This window comes from Ustilaginoidea virens, chromosome 4 (genome assembly GCF_000687475.1).
Source record: "Ustilaginoidea virens chromosome 4, complete sequence".
In the NCBI taxonomy this organism is placed as follows: domain Eukaryota; kingdom Fungi; phylum Ascomycota; class Sordariomycetes; order Hypocreales; family Clavicipitaceae; genus Ustilaginoidea; species Ustilaginoidea virens.
Window position 1 is genome coordinate 4471405 of NC_057319.1, and position 13409 is coordinate 4484813.

General features: G+C 56.1%; 4 protein-coding genes across 4 annotated transcripts; 1 reads left to right on the forward strand and 3 right to left on the reverse strand.

Annotated features, from left to right (window-relative positions):
- Positions 1–1083: 1083 nt before the first annotated feature.
- UV8b_05662 (uncharacterized protein) lies at positions 1084–5432 on the reverse strand (the record flags this gene model as incomplete). The annotated part of the gene is made up of 2 exons (XM_043143159.1): positions 1084–1846; positions 2023–5432. 2 exons carry the CDS (start codon positions 5430–5432, stop codon positions 1084–1086), a joined length of 4173 nt encoding a protein of 1390 aa, XP_042999092.1.
- A 1687-nt stretch (positions 5433–7119) lies between these two features.
- On the forward strand, positions 7120–7690 carry UV8b_05663 (uncharacterized protein; the record flags this gene model as incomplete). The annotated part of the gene is made up of 2 exons (XM_043143160.1): positions 7120–7253; positions 7360–7690. 2 exons carry the CDS (start codon positions 7120–7122, stop codon positions 7688–7690), a joined length of 465 nt encoding a protein of 154 aa, XP_042999093.1.
- A 333-nt stretch (positions 7691–8023) lies between these two features.
- UV8b_05664 (uncharacterized protein) lies at positions 8024–10596 on the reverse strand (the record flags this gene model as incomplete). The annotated part of the gene is made up of 3 exons (XM_043143161.1): positions 8024–9374; positions 9573–9638; positions 9710–10596. 3 exons carry the CDS (start codon positions 10594–10596, stop codon positions 8024–8026), a joined length of 2304 nt encoding a protein of 767 aa, XP_042999094.1.
- An 876-nt stretch (positions 10597–11472) lies between these two features.
- Positions 11473–12815, reverse strand: UV8b_05665 (uncharacterized protein; the record flags this gene model as incomplete). The annotated part of the gene is made up of 2 exons (XM_043143162.1): positions 11473–11944; positions 12019–12815. 2 exons carry the CDS (start codon positions 12813–12815, stop codon positions 11473–11475), a joined length of 1269 nt encoding a protein of 422 aa, XP_042999095.1.
- Between the last annotated feature and the right edge of the window lie 594 nt (positions 12816–13409).

Here is a 13409-nt window from a genome sequence, read left to right on the forward strand (position 1 = left end):
GGGGATGCAGGAGCTATCAAGGGCAAGCGGGTTAATAAAAAAAAAAACGAAGAAGAAAAAGACAAAGAAGAAAAGAAGAAGAAGAAGAAGAAGAAGAAAATTAGAGGAGGCAGGGGGGGAAAAAAGAAAGCAACCGAGGAGGTTCTCACATACCGATTCTCGGGTAGGCAGGGGTAAAGGTCCAGCCTTCGTGTGCGGGAGACGATGCTTCAACCCCCAGTCGTTGTTCCGCAGGAGGGGTAGGGGAAAAAGCAAGAAGCAGAATGGGGATGGGCGCAAGGGCAAGGGCGGCGAGCGAGGAGCACCGGACGCAGGTTCAAAGTCGAGACGCCAGCCTTGCCATGACGGTCGAGTCGTCGACGACAAGGGCAGAATTGCAGGTTTCAGACATACACAGCTTGTCGGTCAATGCCAGCCAGCAGGACGAGGCTACGTCGCTGCAGAGTGAGGACGGAGTACTCCGTACTCGGCGTGCACAAGTTGTTGACTGTTGACTGGAGGGATGGATGGATGGGTTTCGACGGGTCCACGACGCACGTGGTGCCGCGTCATGTCATCAGGGCCGTCATGGTGGCCGCCGTCTTGCCTCATCGCCACCAGGCCATCCATCAATTGCAAGCCATTCATGGCTCACGAGGCAAACCCGCAGCCCGACGCAACAGTTGCACAGCACAACTCAACGGGAAAATCCCCCGACATACTCCGTACCCACTCATTAATCATGGAATATTCTTCAATGCGGTCCATCAACCCATGACGGAATAGGAATACACTGCATAGCCGACTCAAGTCAAGAGAGACGGGAAAAAAAAAAAAAAAAAGGGAAAAAACCTGGGCATGGCCAAGACTATCTGTTTCTCCCGAGTCGATCCTATGATACAGCGCCGAGTTCGACCGGGCAAAAAAAGCGGCGCATATCGGCAGCAAAGAGACGGAGACACCACACCATAGAGCGCGAAAGCGAGAATATGAAATATATATAAAAGGAAAAAAAAAAGAACAAAAAAAAAGAGCAAACAAGGAAACGGGCAGCGAGAGAGAGAAAGAGAGATAGAGAGAGAGAGAGAGAGAGAGAGAGATCTGCTACCCCGCTTTACGCACGTCACTGCGATGCTTATCCGGCCGCTTGTCCTCGCCGCCACTGCCGTCGTTACCACCTTCTTGCCTTTCTTCCGCCGACGGCCGGCCTGATGGCGACCACCCCGCCGCTACGCCAGCCGCCACGATGCCGGCCATGACGGTCGGCGCGCCCAGCGCCGAGTTGGATCGGGACCGGTTGGACCTCGATCGAGCGCGCGAGTCCGGTGTGGCAAACGGCGATCCGAAGCTGTCTTCTCGCGTCGGTGTCTGTGGCGCATGCAGCGAGTTGGACCTCGAGTGGGACGGGCTGCGCGACCGTTGCATGATTGTCTCCTTGGGATGCTGAATGGCAAATTTAAGATTGTTCAGACGTCCCCCCTTCATGCGTCTGAGGAAATTGAGCTCGTCTCGCACATCCGCCAGGGGCTCCGGGTACATGTCCATCTCCTCGTCAGACACGGTCAAGCCGGGAACATTGCGCGTTCGCTTCTTCAAGAATTCGGGCACCATGGCCACCAGGATCCAATCGGGAATCAAGCGAAGGATGATTGCCACGGGGATGGAAAGGAAACCAAGCACGAGCGCAATGGCCCAAAACGTGCCTGCCATCTGGGGATCCTCGGGCTGATCGGCGATGTGGAAAGCGGCACCTCCAAAGAACATGATGAGTATCTGACCGCCGCACATGACGACGCTGATGGCGATGAAGAACCAATTGCTGGTGAGACCTTCGAAAATGTTGAACTTGTTATCAAGACGTCGGTTGCTAGTGATGACGGAGGTCAGAACAGAGTCGCATGTTTGAAAACAAATGAAAAAAAAAAAGAAAAAAAAAACGAAATCTCTTTGCCCCCCTCCCAACGCCCACAGAGCAAGAAAAAAGAGTGCAAGAAAGAGCGCATCAATTGGAGTCAAAGGTGATCGAGCACCCAGGGTACTTACTTCCACTGGTTGAAAATCTGCATCCACACAAAAGTGTTGAATACCAGCGTGTTGATCTGATCGGGTTCGGGGACGTCGTCCGGGCCGGGCAGCGGCAGAATGCCTTTCGGGCTCCCGTAGTACAGCAGGAACGTGACGGCAAGCTGGTACAAGGCCTGCCCGATAATCATCTTCCACATGGTGATGGAAATGATGGGAGCCCCCCTTGGCTCAGGCTTCCTGTCCAAGATGCTGTCGTGAGGGGGGTCGGTAGCCAGAGCCAGCGCGGCGAGCGTGTCCATGATTAGGTTTACCCACAGCAGCTGCACAGCGGTCAGCACCGAGCCCTCGTCGTCGCTAGAGACGGCAGTGACGAAAGTGAGCACAACGGCTGTGACGTTGACGGTGAGCTGGAACTGCAGGAATCGCTTGACGGCGTCGTTGACGGCACGTCCCCATTTGAGAGCCTTGACGATGCTAGCAAAGTTATCATCCATGAGGATGATTGCGGAGGCTTCCTTGGCGACTTCGGTGCCGGCAATGCCCATGGAGAAGCCCACGTCGGCCATTTTCAGAGCAGGCGCGTCGTTGGTGCCGTCTCCGGTCACGGCCACGATTTCGCCCTTCTCCTTGAGTCTCTTGACCAGTATACGCTTGTCCTCGGGGCTAGAGCGAGCCAAGACGTGGAGCTTGGGGATGATTTCCTCCTGCTGGAGCTTGCTCAGGTTGCGAAAGTCGGGTCCCTCCATGACGATGCTCCCGGGCAGGAGAATCCCGCACTCCTTGGCGATGGCCTGGGCGGTGAGCTTGTTGTCTCCTGTAACCATGCGAACAACGACGCCGGCCTTCTGGCAGAGCTTGACAGATTCGCAGACGCCGTCTCGCAACGGGTCTTGGATGCCAACCATGCCGATAAAAGTCATTTCCTGGAACAAGTCCTCAAACAAGAAATCGTTGCCGCCTCCGTCTCCCAGCCGTGCAAACCTTGGCGGCCAGACGTCGAAATCCCTGTGGCAGATGGCGATGGTGCGGAGAGATCGCAAGGCGTACGTTTCAATCAGGCGGCTAATGGTCGAGAAGTCACGTTTTCTGACGGGTGCGACCGAGTCGTCGACACACGGGTCACACAGCATCTGCGTGCATTTGGCCAGAAGGATCTCCGACGCTCCCTTGACAAAGAGTCTGGCGCGGCCCTTGGGAAGCTGGACCACGACACCCATGCATTTGCGGCCCGAATCAAACGGTATGACTTGCAACGTGGTGGCATTGTCGCGTTCCTCGCTGACGGGACCCATGGCAAGGTGGGCTTTGGCGAAAAGGAGAAGCGCCGTCTCCGTCTTGGAGCCGATGAACGTTTTCTCGCCGTCCACCTCGCCTTCGAAGGCGGTGGAGTTCAGGGCAATGGACTTGAGCAGCAGATCTCTCACGGGGCCACTCAGAGACGCCGTCACTTCGCTCGCGGGAGCATCAGCGCAGGGCTCCGCACCGGCACCCGCCTTCTCCTCGTCGTCCCCCTCTGCCTGGGAGGAGCCTTGGCGAGCGTTGCCGAATCGGCGAGACGTGCCAATCGTGCCGGCCACGACTTGCATCTTGTTCTGCGTCAAGGTCCCCGTTTTGTCGGAGCAGATGGTCGACGCGTTGCTCATCACCTCGCAAGCTCTGAGGTGACGAACCAGGTTGGCGTCCTTCAGCATGCGGGTCGTGGCGAACGCGAGGGCCAAGGTGACAGCTAGCGGCAATCCTTCCGGGACGACCACGACAATGATTGTCGCGACCACGATGAAGATGGTCAGGAAGTTCTGGGCCTTTTGCGCCGGTGTGACCGAGTCGGGAAGCTTTGGCAGGCGCACAAGAAACTGGATGAAGAGGACGAGAAAGAGGAGGAGCCCGGCCGCAACGCCAAGCTTGGCTATGTAGGTGGCAATGACGTTGAGCTTGGCTTGCAGCGGTGTCATCTCGGGATCTTCGTTGAGAGACATGAGCGTCTTTCCGTGGGAGGAATAGACACCAGTGGACGTGGCCATGTATGTGCCCACGCCTTCCATGATTCGAGCACCAGACTGTATGAAGGGATCCATCTTCTTCAAGCTGTCGTGATTCTGGATAGCCGCGTAAACTTGGTCGGCGGGCCGCTTGCGGATGATGTCGGACTCACCCGTTGTCTGGGACTCGTCGCATTTGACGTTGAAGCCATCAATGAGGACTCCGTCGGCGGGGACCAAGTCACCAGGTTCGAGGTGAACCACTTCACCAACCATGATGTCGAAGACGGATATTTCGATTATTTTGCCGGATCTGACCACCTTTACGTTTCGATTCTGCTTCTTCTTGTTCAGCTTGGCAAACTGACGCTCCTTGGAATAGTCGTTGAGAGACCCAACAATGACGACAATCGCAATGGCCACAACAATGGCAACGCCTTCGACCCATTCTACAGGCAATCCCTCCTTTTTGCGGGGTTGGCCAAAGGTCTGGTAGAGCCCAACAGCAAGACTGATGACGGCAGCAATGGACAGCAGAATGAGGATCTTGTCGTTGTAGGTGATCCACATGAGACGAAGAAGACTCTTTCCCTTTTTTTCGGGAAGCCGATTGTCTCGAAACACGCGGTATCGGTCGGCAAACGCGTCGCCTCCGTGAGGATTCTTGGCGTCTGTGCGGGCCACGGTGCCGGCGTCCATGTCTGCGGGCTTCGCCTTGTAGTCGGTGGCGGTGGCTTGGTCGAACGAGACGTTACCGTGCAGGTGCGTCTCGTCGCTACTCAACCCAGCCTTGCGATCAGTACGAAGGCCCTTCTCCAGTCCCCTTAACCCCCCCAACGCAAAAAAGGCCGGCAGGCTCTTTGGGTTGAACATCTTGTTCAGTTGACCGGGAGAAAAGGCAAAGGGATTGTCGTCGACGACGAAGTCGGTCTCGGTGCCGGCATCCGGCGCCAAGGCCTTATCGTCCTTCATAATCTTTGTGTTACCACCGGCTTTGAACTTGTCGGCTTGGGTATAGCTGGAGGCAACTACCGTAGTGTCACCGTGCGACGTTACTGATCGAGCACCCTCGTCCGAATCGACAGAGTTTTGCCGCGAGCGCATGTTGGTGGGCACGGCCAAGAAGCCTGCTCCTCCATCGGTTGATCGTGGCAAGACGGGACTCGAAACATTGTGGGGACTGGTCGGCCTGCTCTCACGGTTGTCGAGGGAGGCGTCTGCGGGTGGTTCCGGTCGTTGTTGGCTGCGAAAGCCAAACGGAGGCTGCTCGAGCGGGGTCGCGGTGCCGTCGTAGGGGGGAAGAGATGAGAGAGCAGCCTGAGCCTGCGACGAGGCCGACGCCGACGCCGACGACTCCTCTTGCGACATCTCGACGATGTTGCCTGCATTATTCGGGGCGACCATGGTCGTGTCGATGTTGATGGTAGGGCTTCCAAAACGAGTCAGCATGCTAAGCTCCAAGCTGACGGGCAGTAGGAGGCGCGCGCAACGAATGCAAAGTCAAGCAAGGCTCGCCTGCTTCACTGGCACGCAAAAACCCCCAAAAAAAAGAAGAAAAAAAAAAAAAAAAGAGTAAGCACATACGCTCGTCGACGTCGTGTTGGCGGGCCTGGCATAGGCTGCCCTTTTTCACTGGCGCCTGGCATCTTCGCAGGGAAACACAGCCGCCCTTGGGGGATGCAAACAGGCGAATGGATGGGGGACGCGACCAGTCGCGCGGCAGTGTCTGGAGAGGGCTATGCAAGGGCAGAGGTTTCCGACGACATGTGGTAGGTGGCGGAAGTCGTAGCGAGCGGCCGTTGCAAGAGAATTTGCAAGGGTATCAGGCCGGAAACGAGGAGGCCTGGCCAAAGGAGCAGAAGGGAATGACAAAACCAAACGGCGGCGGCGGCGGCGGCAGCGGCAGCAGCAGGGTATCGTCAGACGGCGATGGCCTCGAGGAGCGGGCGGCCGTCTTGGGAGAAACGTCAGTGCAAGAGGCTCAGCATTGAGTACGGAATGACGGAAGAGAGGTGATTGAGAGAGGTGAGCAATGGCCCGATGAGGGCGTAGGCACACAGAACAGGCTTTCCACCTACCGGGTTCATGTGTGGTTAATGTGTGCCTCCCAGCTCCCAGCAAGTACAGTAGATGTCATGGCGATGGAGCTGCAGGTCAACCGAATCAGGTGAAGATCGAGGAGGCAGTGCAAACCAGCGTTGGGCATGATTGGGCGGGTTGTTGGCTGGACCCGCAGTCACGGAGCTTTTCATTTTGGGCCGGGACTTGATGCAGCTTTGGGTAGGCAGGTTGTAGGTACTTGCACACGTCTGATAGGGTACGAGATGGTCTACGCCTTGGCTGTGGGGGTGCCTTGCCTCGGGTTAGAATAGAAGAGGTATCTTTAACGTGGCGGTGCTTTTTGCGCTTTGTGAGGCATTTTGCATTTTGCAGCACGACGGACGACGGACGACGTGGCAACTGCTTGCCCGGTCGGTCACGGCTGGGACTACGGGAGTACGGAGTATGAGAAACAGCATCCATCCCCCGTTTGGGCTGTGGGCAAGACCAGACCCGTGCGGAGCCGAAGCCACTGCGATTAAGCACAAGCCAAGTTTGCTTGTTTGTTTGTTTTTTTCTTTCCTCCTTTCTTTGCGTTTTTCCTTTTTTTCTCAAGTTTTGCAACTTTGTTTGCCAAAAGTCTCCCCGGGCGCTAAGTTTGTCCGTCTCAGAGTTTCCCGGCCTACCAAGTGGCGCAGCACGTATGGGTCCACTAAAAAACACCAGACTCAATTCAATGGGCAGCAGGCTGGGCAGCTGCACACGCAAATTCCAGGGCAAAAGGCACTTATTTAGCCGCCAAGCCCTTTGCAGGTGGACCACCCACCAGGCACGCCAGGCGACTTTTGGTGCTCAATGCGCCCTCATCCACGGGAGCCAAGTTGGGTTTTTACAGCTGACAGTCATGCCTCCTCCTCTCTCGTCGTTGTTAATCTGCTGGTTATTTCCTGCGGCAAAAGTCCAACTGCCGCTCGGACTCGACATGGAGCGACCTGTGGGCCAAGGTTGTCTCTCCCTAATAAGTCCGCACACACGCAACGCCAAAGAGACGGCCAGACGCCATCCAGAAGAAAGAAAAAAAAAGAAAAGAAAGAAAATGTCTGTCGCCACTCTGCCACAGCCAGCCAGCATGGAGGCGGAGCTTTTCACATCCAATCCGGTCGTGACGGGGGGTGGTCGGTTGACGTCAACGATAACTGATGAGATTGTGCAACGCGCCAGCTGCAGCAGGTGCGTTTGGTGGCCCAGGTAGGTGCCTGATGCTGCCTGTTGAGTCAATTGGGGGGGAGGGGGCGCAGGCAGCATGCACATTGACGCGTCGAAAGACGCTGACCAGGCGGCCCGCTCAGCATGATCCTGATGCCCAAATCAGCGCATCACCATTACCATCACCTTCACCTTCACCGTCATTTTCACCATCGCCATCAGAAGAAGCATCGCCAGCTCCTTGCTGCCGAGTCCCTCCCCGCAACCCACCTCTCCTCGCCCTCGCCCTCGCCCTCGCCCTCGCCCCGCTCACTCATTTCCTCGCTGCTTTGCTTTTCCGCCTTCCCTATGCGGCCGCCGCCAAGTTCGCTCAGCCCCCCCCCCTCCCCGCCCGTGCCGCTTCGACAGGCCTGGAAGGACCTTTTTCCGGCGCCAACGCCATGGTTGCAAGTATCCTCTGATTCCTGCCCGCGGCACAATCCCGTATCATTGCAGCATCGTCCGCAGAGCATCTGCAGGGATTTTCTGCGTGGCTTTGGTGCTTCGGTGCGGGGATCCGTCGCCAAACGAGGTTGAACAGCCGTGTGCAACCGCTGCGAGGCCTCTTGCTTTCTGTCATTCATCCTACTCTGACAAACAAAGCGACCTTGGGTCTGGACCTTCATCACGGCTGCGGCAAGAGAAAAAGAAAAGAGGAGCAAACGAATCTCCCGCCCAAGTCTTGGGGGTTATGTGACTCGCACACATGTCGTGATAATCTACTTCTCCATTCTTTTGACCGGGGAGCCCCCGTGTCATCTCCTGCCCAGGTCGACTCTCCTCACAAGAACCATATCCCCATCTTCCTCCTCCCTCGCTACATCGACTCCGAAGAACTTGGCAACTCCTTTCCGCATGACCCCTCTCCAGAATCCCTCCACGATCCCTTCCAGATCCCTGCCGGTCTGCTTGAAATCCGGAAACGCATTCACCTCCAGTAACCAGGCCTTGCCGTTGCCGTCCACCATGAAATCCAATCCAAACACCTCGAATGCGTTGGGCAGCGTCTGGAAATGCACAGGCATGGCCCGAGCAGCCGCCTCGAATACCTCGCCGGTGACGTTGCAGATCTGCTCAAAGACGGTGTCCGCCTGTCCCGGGGGCAGTGCCAGGTCCCAGAATCGACGGACAGAGTTCTCGTTGGGCGAGTCTTGGAGGCAGGTGTTTGTGAGGAAGCATTCAATGTCGTCGGGGGACTCCCACGGCGCTCTGTACGGTTTTGCCGCAAAAAGAGCCAGCATGTGTCTGTACACGTAAACGTCGAGGCTGCCGGTGCAGAGGACGTACGAGCGGACGTGGAACTTGCGGCCGTCGGAGAGGAGAAGGGGCGGGTGGATGTATGGCTGGGCAACGAAATGCCGGAGGTGAGACGACGTGATGAACTCGCCGTCTTCCTCGGCCGTGTCTCCCCGCGCCTCGTCCTCGTCGTCGCTATCCGGGCGGCTCGCCTCCCACCCGTCAAACACATCCTGCAACTCTTGCATTGTGCTAAAGAGCCGTATCCCTTGCCCGCGGTCGCTCATACCGGGCTTCAGGATCCACCATTCCTTGTTCCAAGGTTCGCTTTCGCTTACTGCGGCGTTGCGGCTCAAGCTTGCGCACAGGTCAAACGATTCCACGAGCGCGTCGTCCAAGAACTCTGCGTAGTCCACCTCGAAGGCTTCGCTTCGCTTGACGTGCTGATTCAGCGGCGATGTCGGGTTCTTGGCGACCCAGTGGTCCACGGTATTGGATAGGTAGTGCTTTCGTATCAGAGCTTTGCGAATCATGTAGCTGTTGATCAGGCAAGATTTCGGATGCGAAGCTGCGTATTCGAAATCAATAGACTCGTACGGCGTGATTTGGACAACTCTGGATAAAGATGACGGCAACGTCTCGCCAAGGGAGAGATTGATGTCCGAAGAGGCCGACTCCGCAACCAGGTCTACAACCTCCCGAGGCAGAACAGAATCCAGAGCAGACACTATAAGGGGCTGAACATAGGCATCCTCGTACGCGATGACCGCGTGAATCCTGGAATCTCCCCCTGGATTTCCTTCAACCTCCTCTGCTCGAACAGGCCCGGCTTCCCTCAAAGACACGGCGCCGCCATGTGTACCCCTTGGACTAGAAAGGAGAAAAATAAACATGGTTAAGACTATGTTCCAGGTCTATGGATCAAAACAGATTCAACCCGAAACAAGCGCCAATTCTGTAGTTTCAAAAGAGGCTCGCCCCTTTCGTCATTCATTTCTTTCTCGAAATGCACGGCTGAGTAGATGCCAACGGGAAGAGAACCATGCCAAGTGATGCATTTCAACTTACAGTTGGAGTTCTTGACCGGCACGTTCAGCATGTGAGACGGCAAAGTTTGCCTTTAAAGGGGTGATGCTGGCGAATGATGCCCGTTAGTAGCTTCATCCACGGAGAGGACGCTTTGTCGTCATGGGAGGCCTTCTTACCATGTATTTCCGTCGCGCACAATGCGTCCGTCGTATTGGGGGCCAGACGCGTCGACGCTCTTGTAGACATCGGTCAATCTGGGCGTCCACTTGAAATACTTGTGCTTGTGACCCTTGGCGGATTCCACCCTCGGGCCATTGTCAGCTTCCCCTGCTCTGATGCGAGCCTCCTCCTCGTCCGGATCAGCAGCGCCTCCATCAATCTCCTGGAAGCAGCTGCCCTCCCTCCAGTAGTTCTGCAGCATGTCTGCCCAAAGCGTCTTGTTCTCCTCGACGCCTTCTACCAGAGGGACATTGACGCTGTACAAGTCCACGCTGTCGTCCGTTGGCCACTGCTTGTACAGGGCCTCGATGACGCAAACCCCGTGACGACAAGCGGCGTCAATGATGGCGGGGTCGTGGTTTCTCGAGAAGAAGGCGAAGCTGAGAGCAATCGACTTTCTTCTGCACACAGCAGCCTCCAGCGCCGCGCCCAAGGTTCCGGAGCTCAGAGCAAAGACGGAGGTGGTATTGCGCCCGTAGTTGGGCCCACTGACTACCAGATCGATAGGCCCTTTATCTTGGAAGTAGTGATACAAGCCTATTTGCACACAGGAGGCGGGTGTGCCGTCGATGAGGACCCATTCGTCAGCGTTTCCCGACGTGGAGGGCAGGTGATGCGTTGTGCCTTGGGTGTCTTGGCCATGGATATTCGCAGAGGGAGTGTAATAGAGCGGTTTGAGGGTCTTCCCAATCATGTGGGCCTTGCCGATCCAGGACCTTTGGGTGTGAGGGAGGCAGACGGAAACCGTGTGTCCAGCATTTCGAAGGTGCTTGACCAAAGAGTGAACATAGGGTGACGAGTGCGGGGACGGAGGACCATCGTCGTTTGTGACGAGGATATGCATCGTTCCAGGTTTCCTGGATCCAATAAAACGCAGGGGAGCGGCCTCGGGATCCCGCAATATATCGCTTTCCGCTCACCTTGTCGCTTTTCGCTCACCTTGCTCTTCTTTTCAATAGACGAAAACGTGAGGCCTTGGAAGTGAAGAGGGTGTGCAGGGTGTGCAGGGTGAGCAGGAGACGGTGGGACCTGGGCCGAATCGAGGGGGGCAAACTCGACGTGGGGCGCGCTGCTCCGCTACTCCGTACTCTTGTCAAAAACAACGTCGGGATGGAAACCCCTCTGCGGCTCTGCCCTCTGATTTTCGGAATACCTGCAGGTACTCCCCTGGGTTCAGGCCGACGTTCAGAACAAAAATCGCAACATGTCACGTCTTTGGGATTCGCGTCGGCGTACTTTCGATTCAGAGCCTAATGCAACATGATTTTTGTCCAGTCATAAGTCTATCGTAGCAGCTTCCGCGTCGAGTGCTCTCTGCCACAGGGTGTACTCACCCACGTCCTCAGGCGCCAGAATGTATCAGGTAAAACCCCAAAGCCAAATTTGCAAAAGAGCAAACAAAAATACAAAATCAAAAAAACTCCCCCATGCCATCGTGCATTCTCGGTCCACCCGCAAGTACAGACGAGAACATTGCCCAGCAATCCAGAATCCGCAGAGCCCAGTCCGGTAGACCCAACTTTCACGCCATGACCACGACAAGAGCCATGCTGAAACGAGCTGAAATGAATTCACGGTAAATTGCCCAAAAAAAAAAAAAAAAAAGGACTTTCCCAAGTCGTAATTACTAAACAAGTATGAAAAGTGGAAAATATCAAAGGTGAAAATTCACACACCACTCCCCTCTTTGTCGCTCCAAAAAAACAAGAGTGTTGGTGGGTCAAGCGCGGCTTCTTTTCGTAGCTTCTGCAACCAAGCTCTCGCCTGGTCTCTTTGACGAAGATTGACTCTTGTGTTCTTTGGTGCGAGGCCAGGAATCAAAAAGACTCTTGCGGCCGGAACTCGTCATGGGCGTTTCTGCCAATCTATGGGCGGAGCGGGTGGTCCGACGTGTGTCAGGAGGTGAGACGGGTGCATATTTTGGAGCTTCCGGTGTCTCGGTGGGAAGAGAGTGAGTCTTTTTCGGCGTATGGGGAAGCTGGTCGACCAAGCTTGGCTCCTCCACATCGGTAAGAGCCTCTTCGTCGTCATTGTCCACCTCGGCAGCCTTGGCAGTGGGAAATAGGAGCCTCGGCTTGACGGAAGCCCTGGTGAGGGGTCGACTCAGTCTAGACTCGATTTCTTGCTCAGAGTCGTCCTGCTCCTCGGGTTCGGCTTGTTCCGAAAATTTGCGGAAAAATTTTTTGCCCCGGCTTTGTCGCAACGGTTAGTTAGCGCTGGTGAGTCGGGCAAAGACCTTTGACCGCAGGAGCTGCTTCAAACTTACAAGACAAATACCATCCCATCTTCTCGGCACGTAGCCTCCTCCACCGATTGCAGACCCTCGCCAGGGATGCTGACCAACTTCTTCTTGCTCTGCCTTTTGCTCGGCTCGGCGGCCGAGTTGCCATAGAATGGGTTGACTTGGCTGTCATCTTTCTCGGGAACGCGGTCCTGTGAGTCGGTGAATATGGTGATTGGCTCTTGGGCCTCTTCAGCGGTAGAGCTCTCCATGGTGACGGCAGGATACTTCATTGCTCGCCTCTTCCTAGGTGACGGCATGGCTTCTGTCCCGGACGGAAAGAGGTTTCTGGCAAAAGTCTGAATAGCGCTGGCAGCCCTCTGGTTTGGCGGTTTCTGAGGAGTCTTGGATGGAGTGGGAAGCATGCTGGTGGCGGGTGATGGCCAAGTGTTGGCTGGTGGTAGCTGTGTGGCTTGATCCTCCTTCAGCCCTAAAGCTGCAGCTGCGGCCGAGGTACTTTCAGCAGTCAAGGAGCCAGAGGCCCGGCGGCGGGCGTTGGGGGTAGGCTGCGATCGCTTGCGAGGGGAGGCTATTGGCGAGGCGATGGTGGTGCTAGACTGAGCCACGGACTGGGCACCAGGACGAGACTGCTGACGGCAAGAAGGGCGGGGCGAGGGGGTTCTGTTCGCGGCACGCTGTGAGGAAAGCCTCGCAGACTTGCGAGGCGAGAAAGGCTCCCAGCTGTCGTGGTACCCGTGGCGAGGTGCTGGAGGAGTTCTGACGGTGGAGGTGGAGGGGGGTGGCGGCGTCCTGGAGCCAGCGCGTTCACCAGCAGAAGCCATTGTGAGAGACAGCCTCTGCGCTTCAAGTATCGAACTGAGTAAGAATAGCAGCGCTGAGATACGGCTATGATATACTCTTTAGCCTTTGCCCAAGTAGTGATGCAATTCTCCGCGGCGTCGAGATGAGAGAAACCGGAGCTCTAGCAACGCCAGTCCCAAGTATGCGCCGAGCAAATAGTAAGGTTGGAGCCAATCGCTGCCCGAGCCGAAGAGCGGTATGTCGATACTAGACAACAATGAAATATTCAGAAGCTTGAGTGAATTAGGTCAGAGGAAGATGGAGATCCTGGTGATAAGGCGATGTCGCGGTATGGGGTTGTCAAAGTTTGGGATAGATGATTAGTGTGGTGAGGCATGGGAAGGGAAGGGGTTGCTGTTCTTGACACTCGATGGGGTGCAGAAAGCAGCGGCATTAAGAGGAGGCTGGGCGCAGGAATGGGTAGGCGGCGGCGGGCACCAGCCCAGCCCCCCCCCCCCCCCCCCTTGCATTACTACTCCGTGCTCTACGTACCTTGGGTACTTGTTGACGGGGAAAGGGAGACCCACAAAAGAAAAACCAGCGCAAACGCGCGGGTCTCTTAAAGAGGGCCGCAC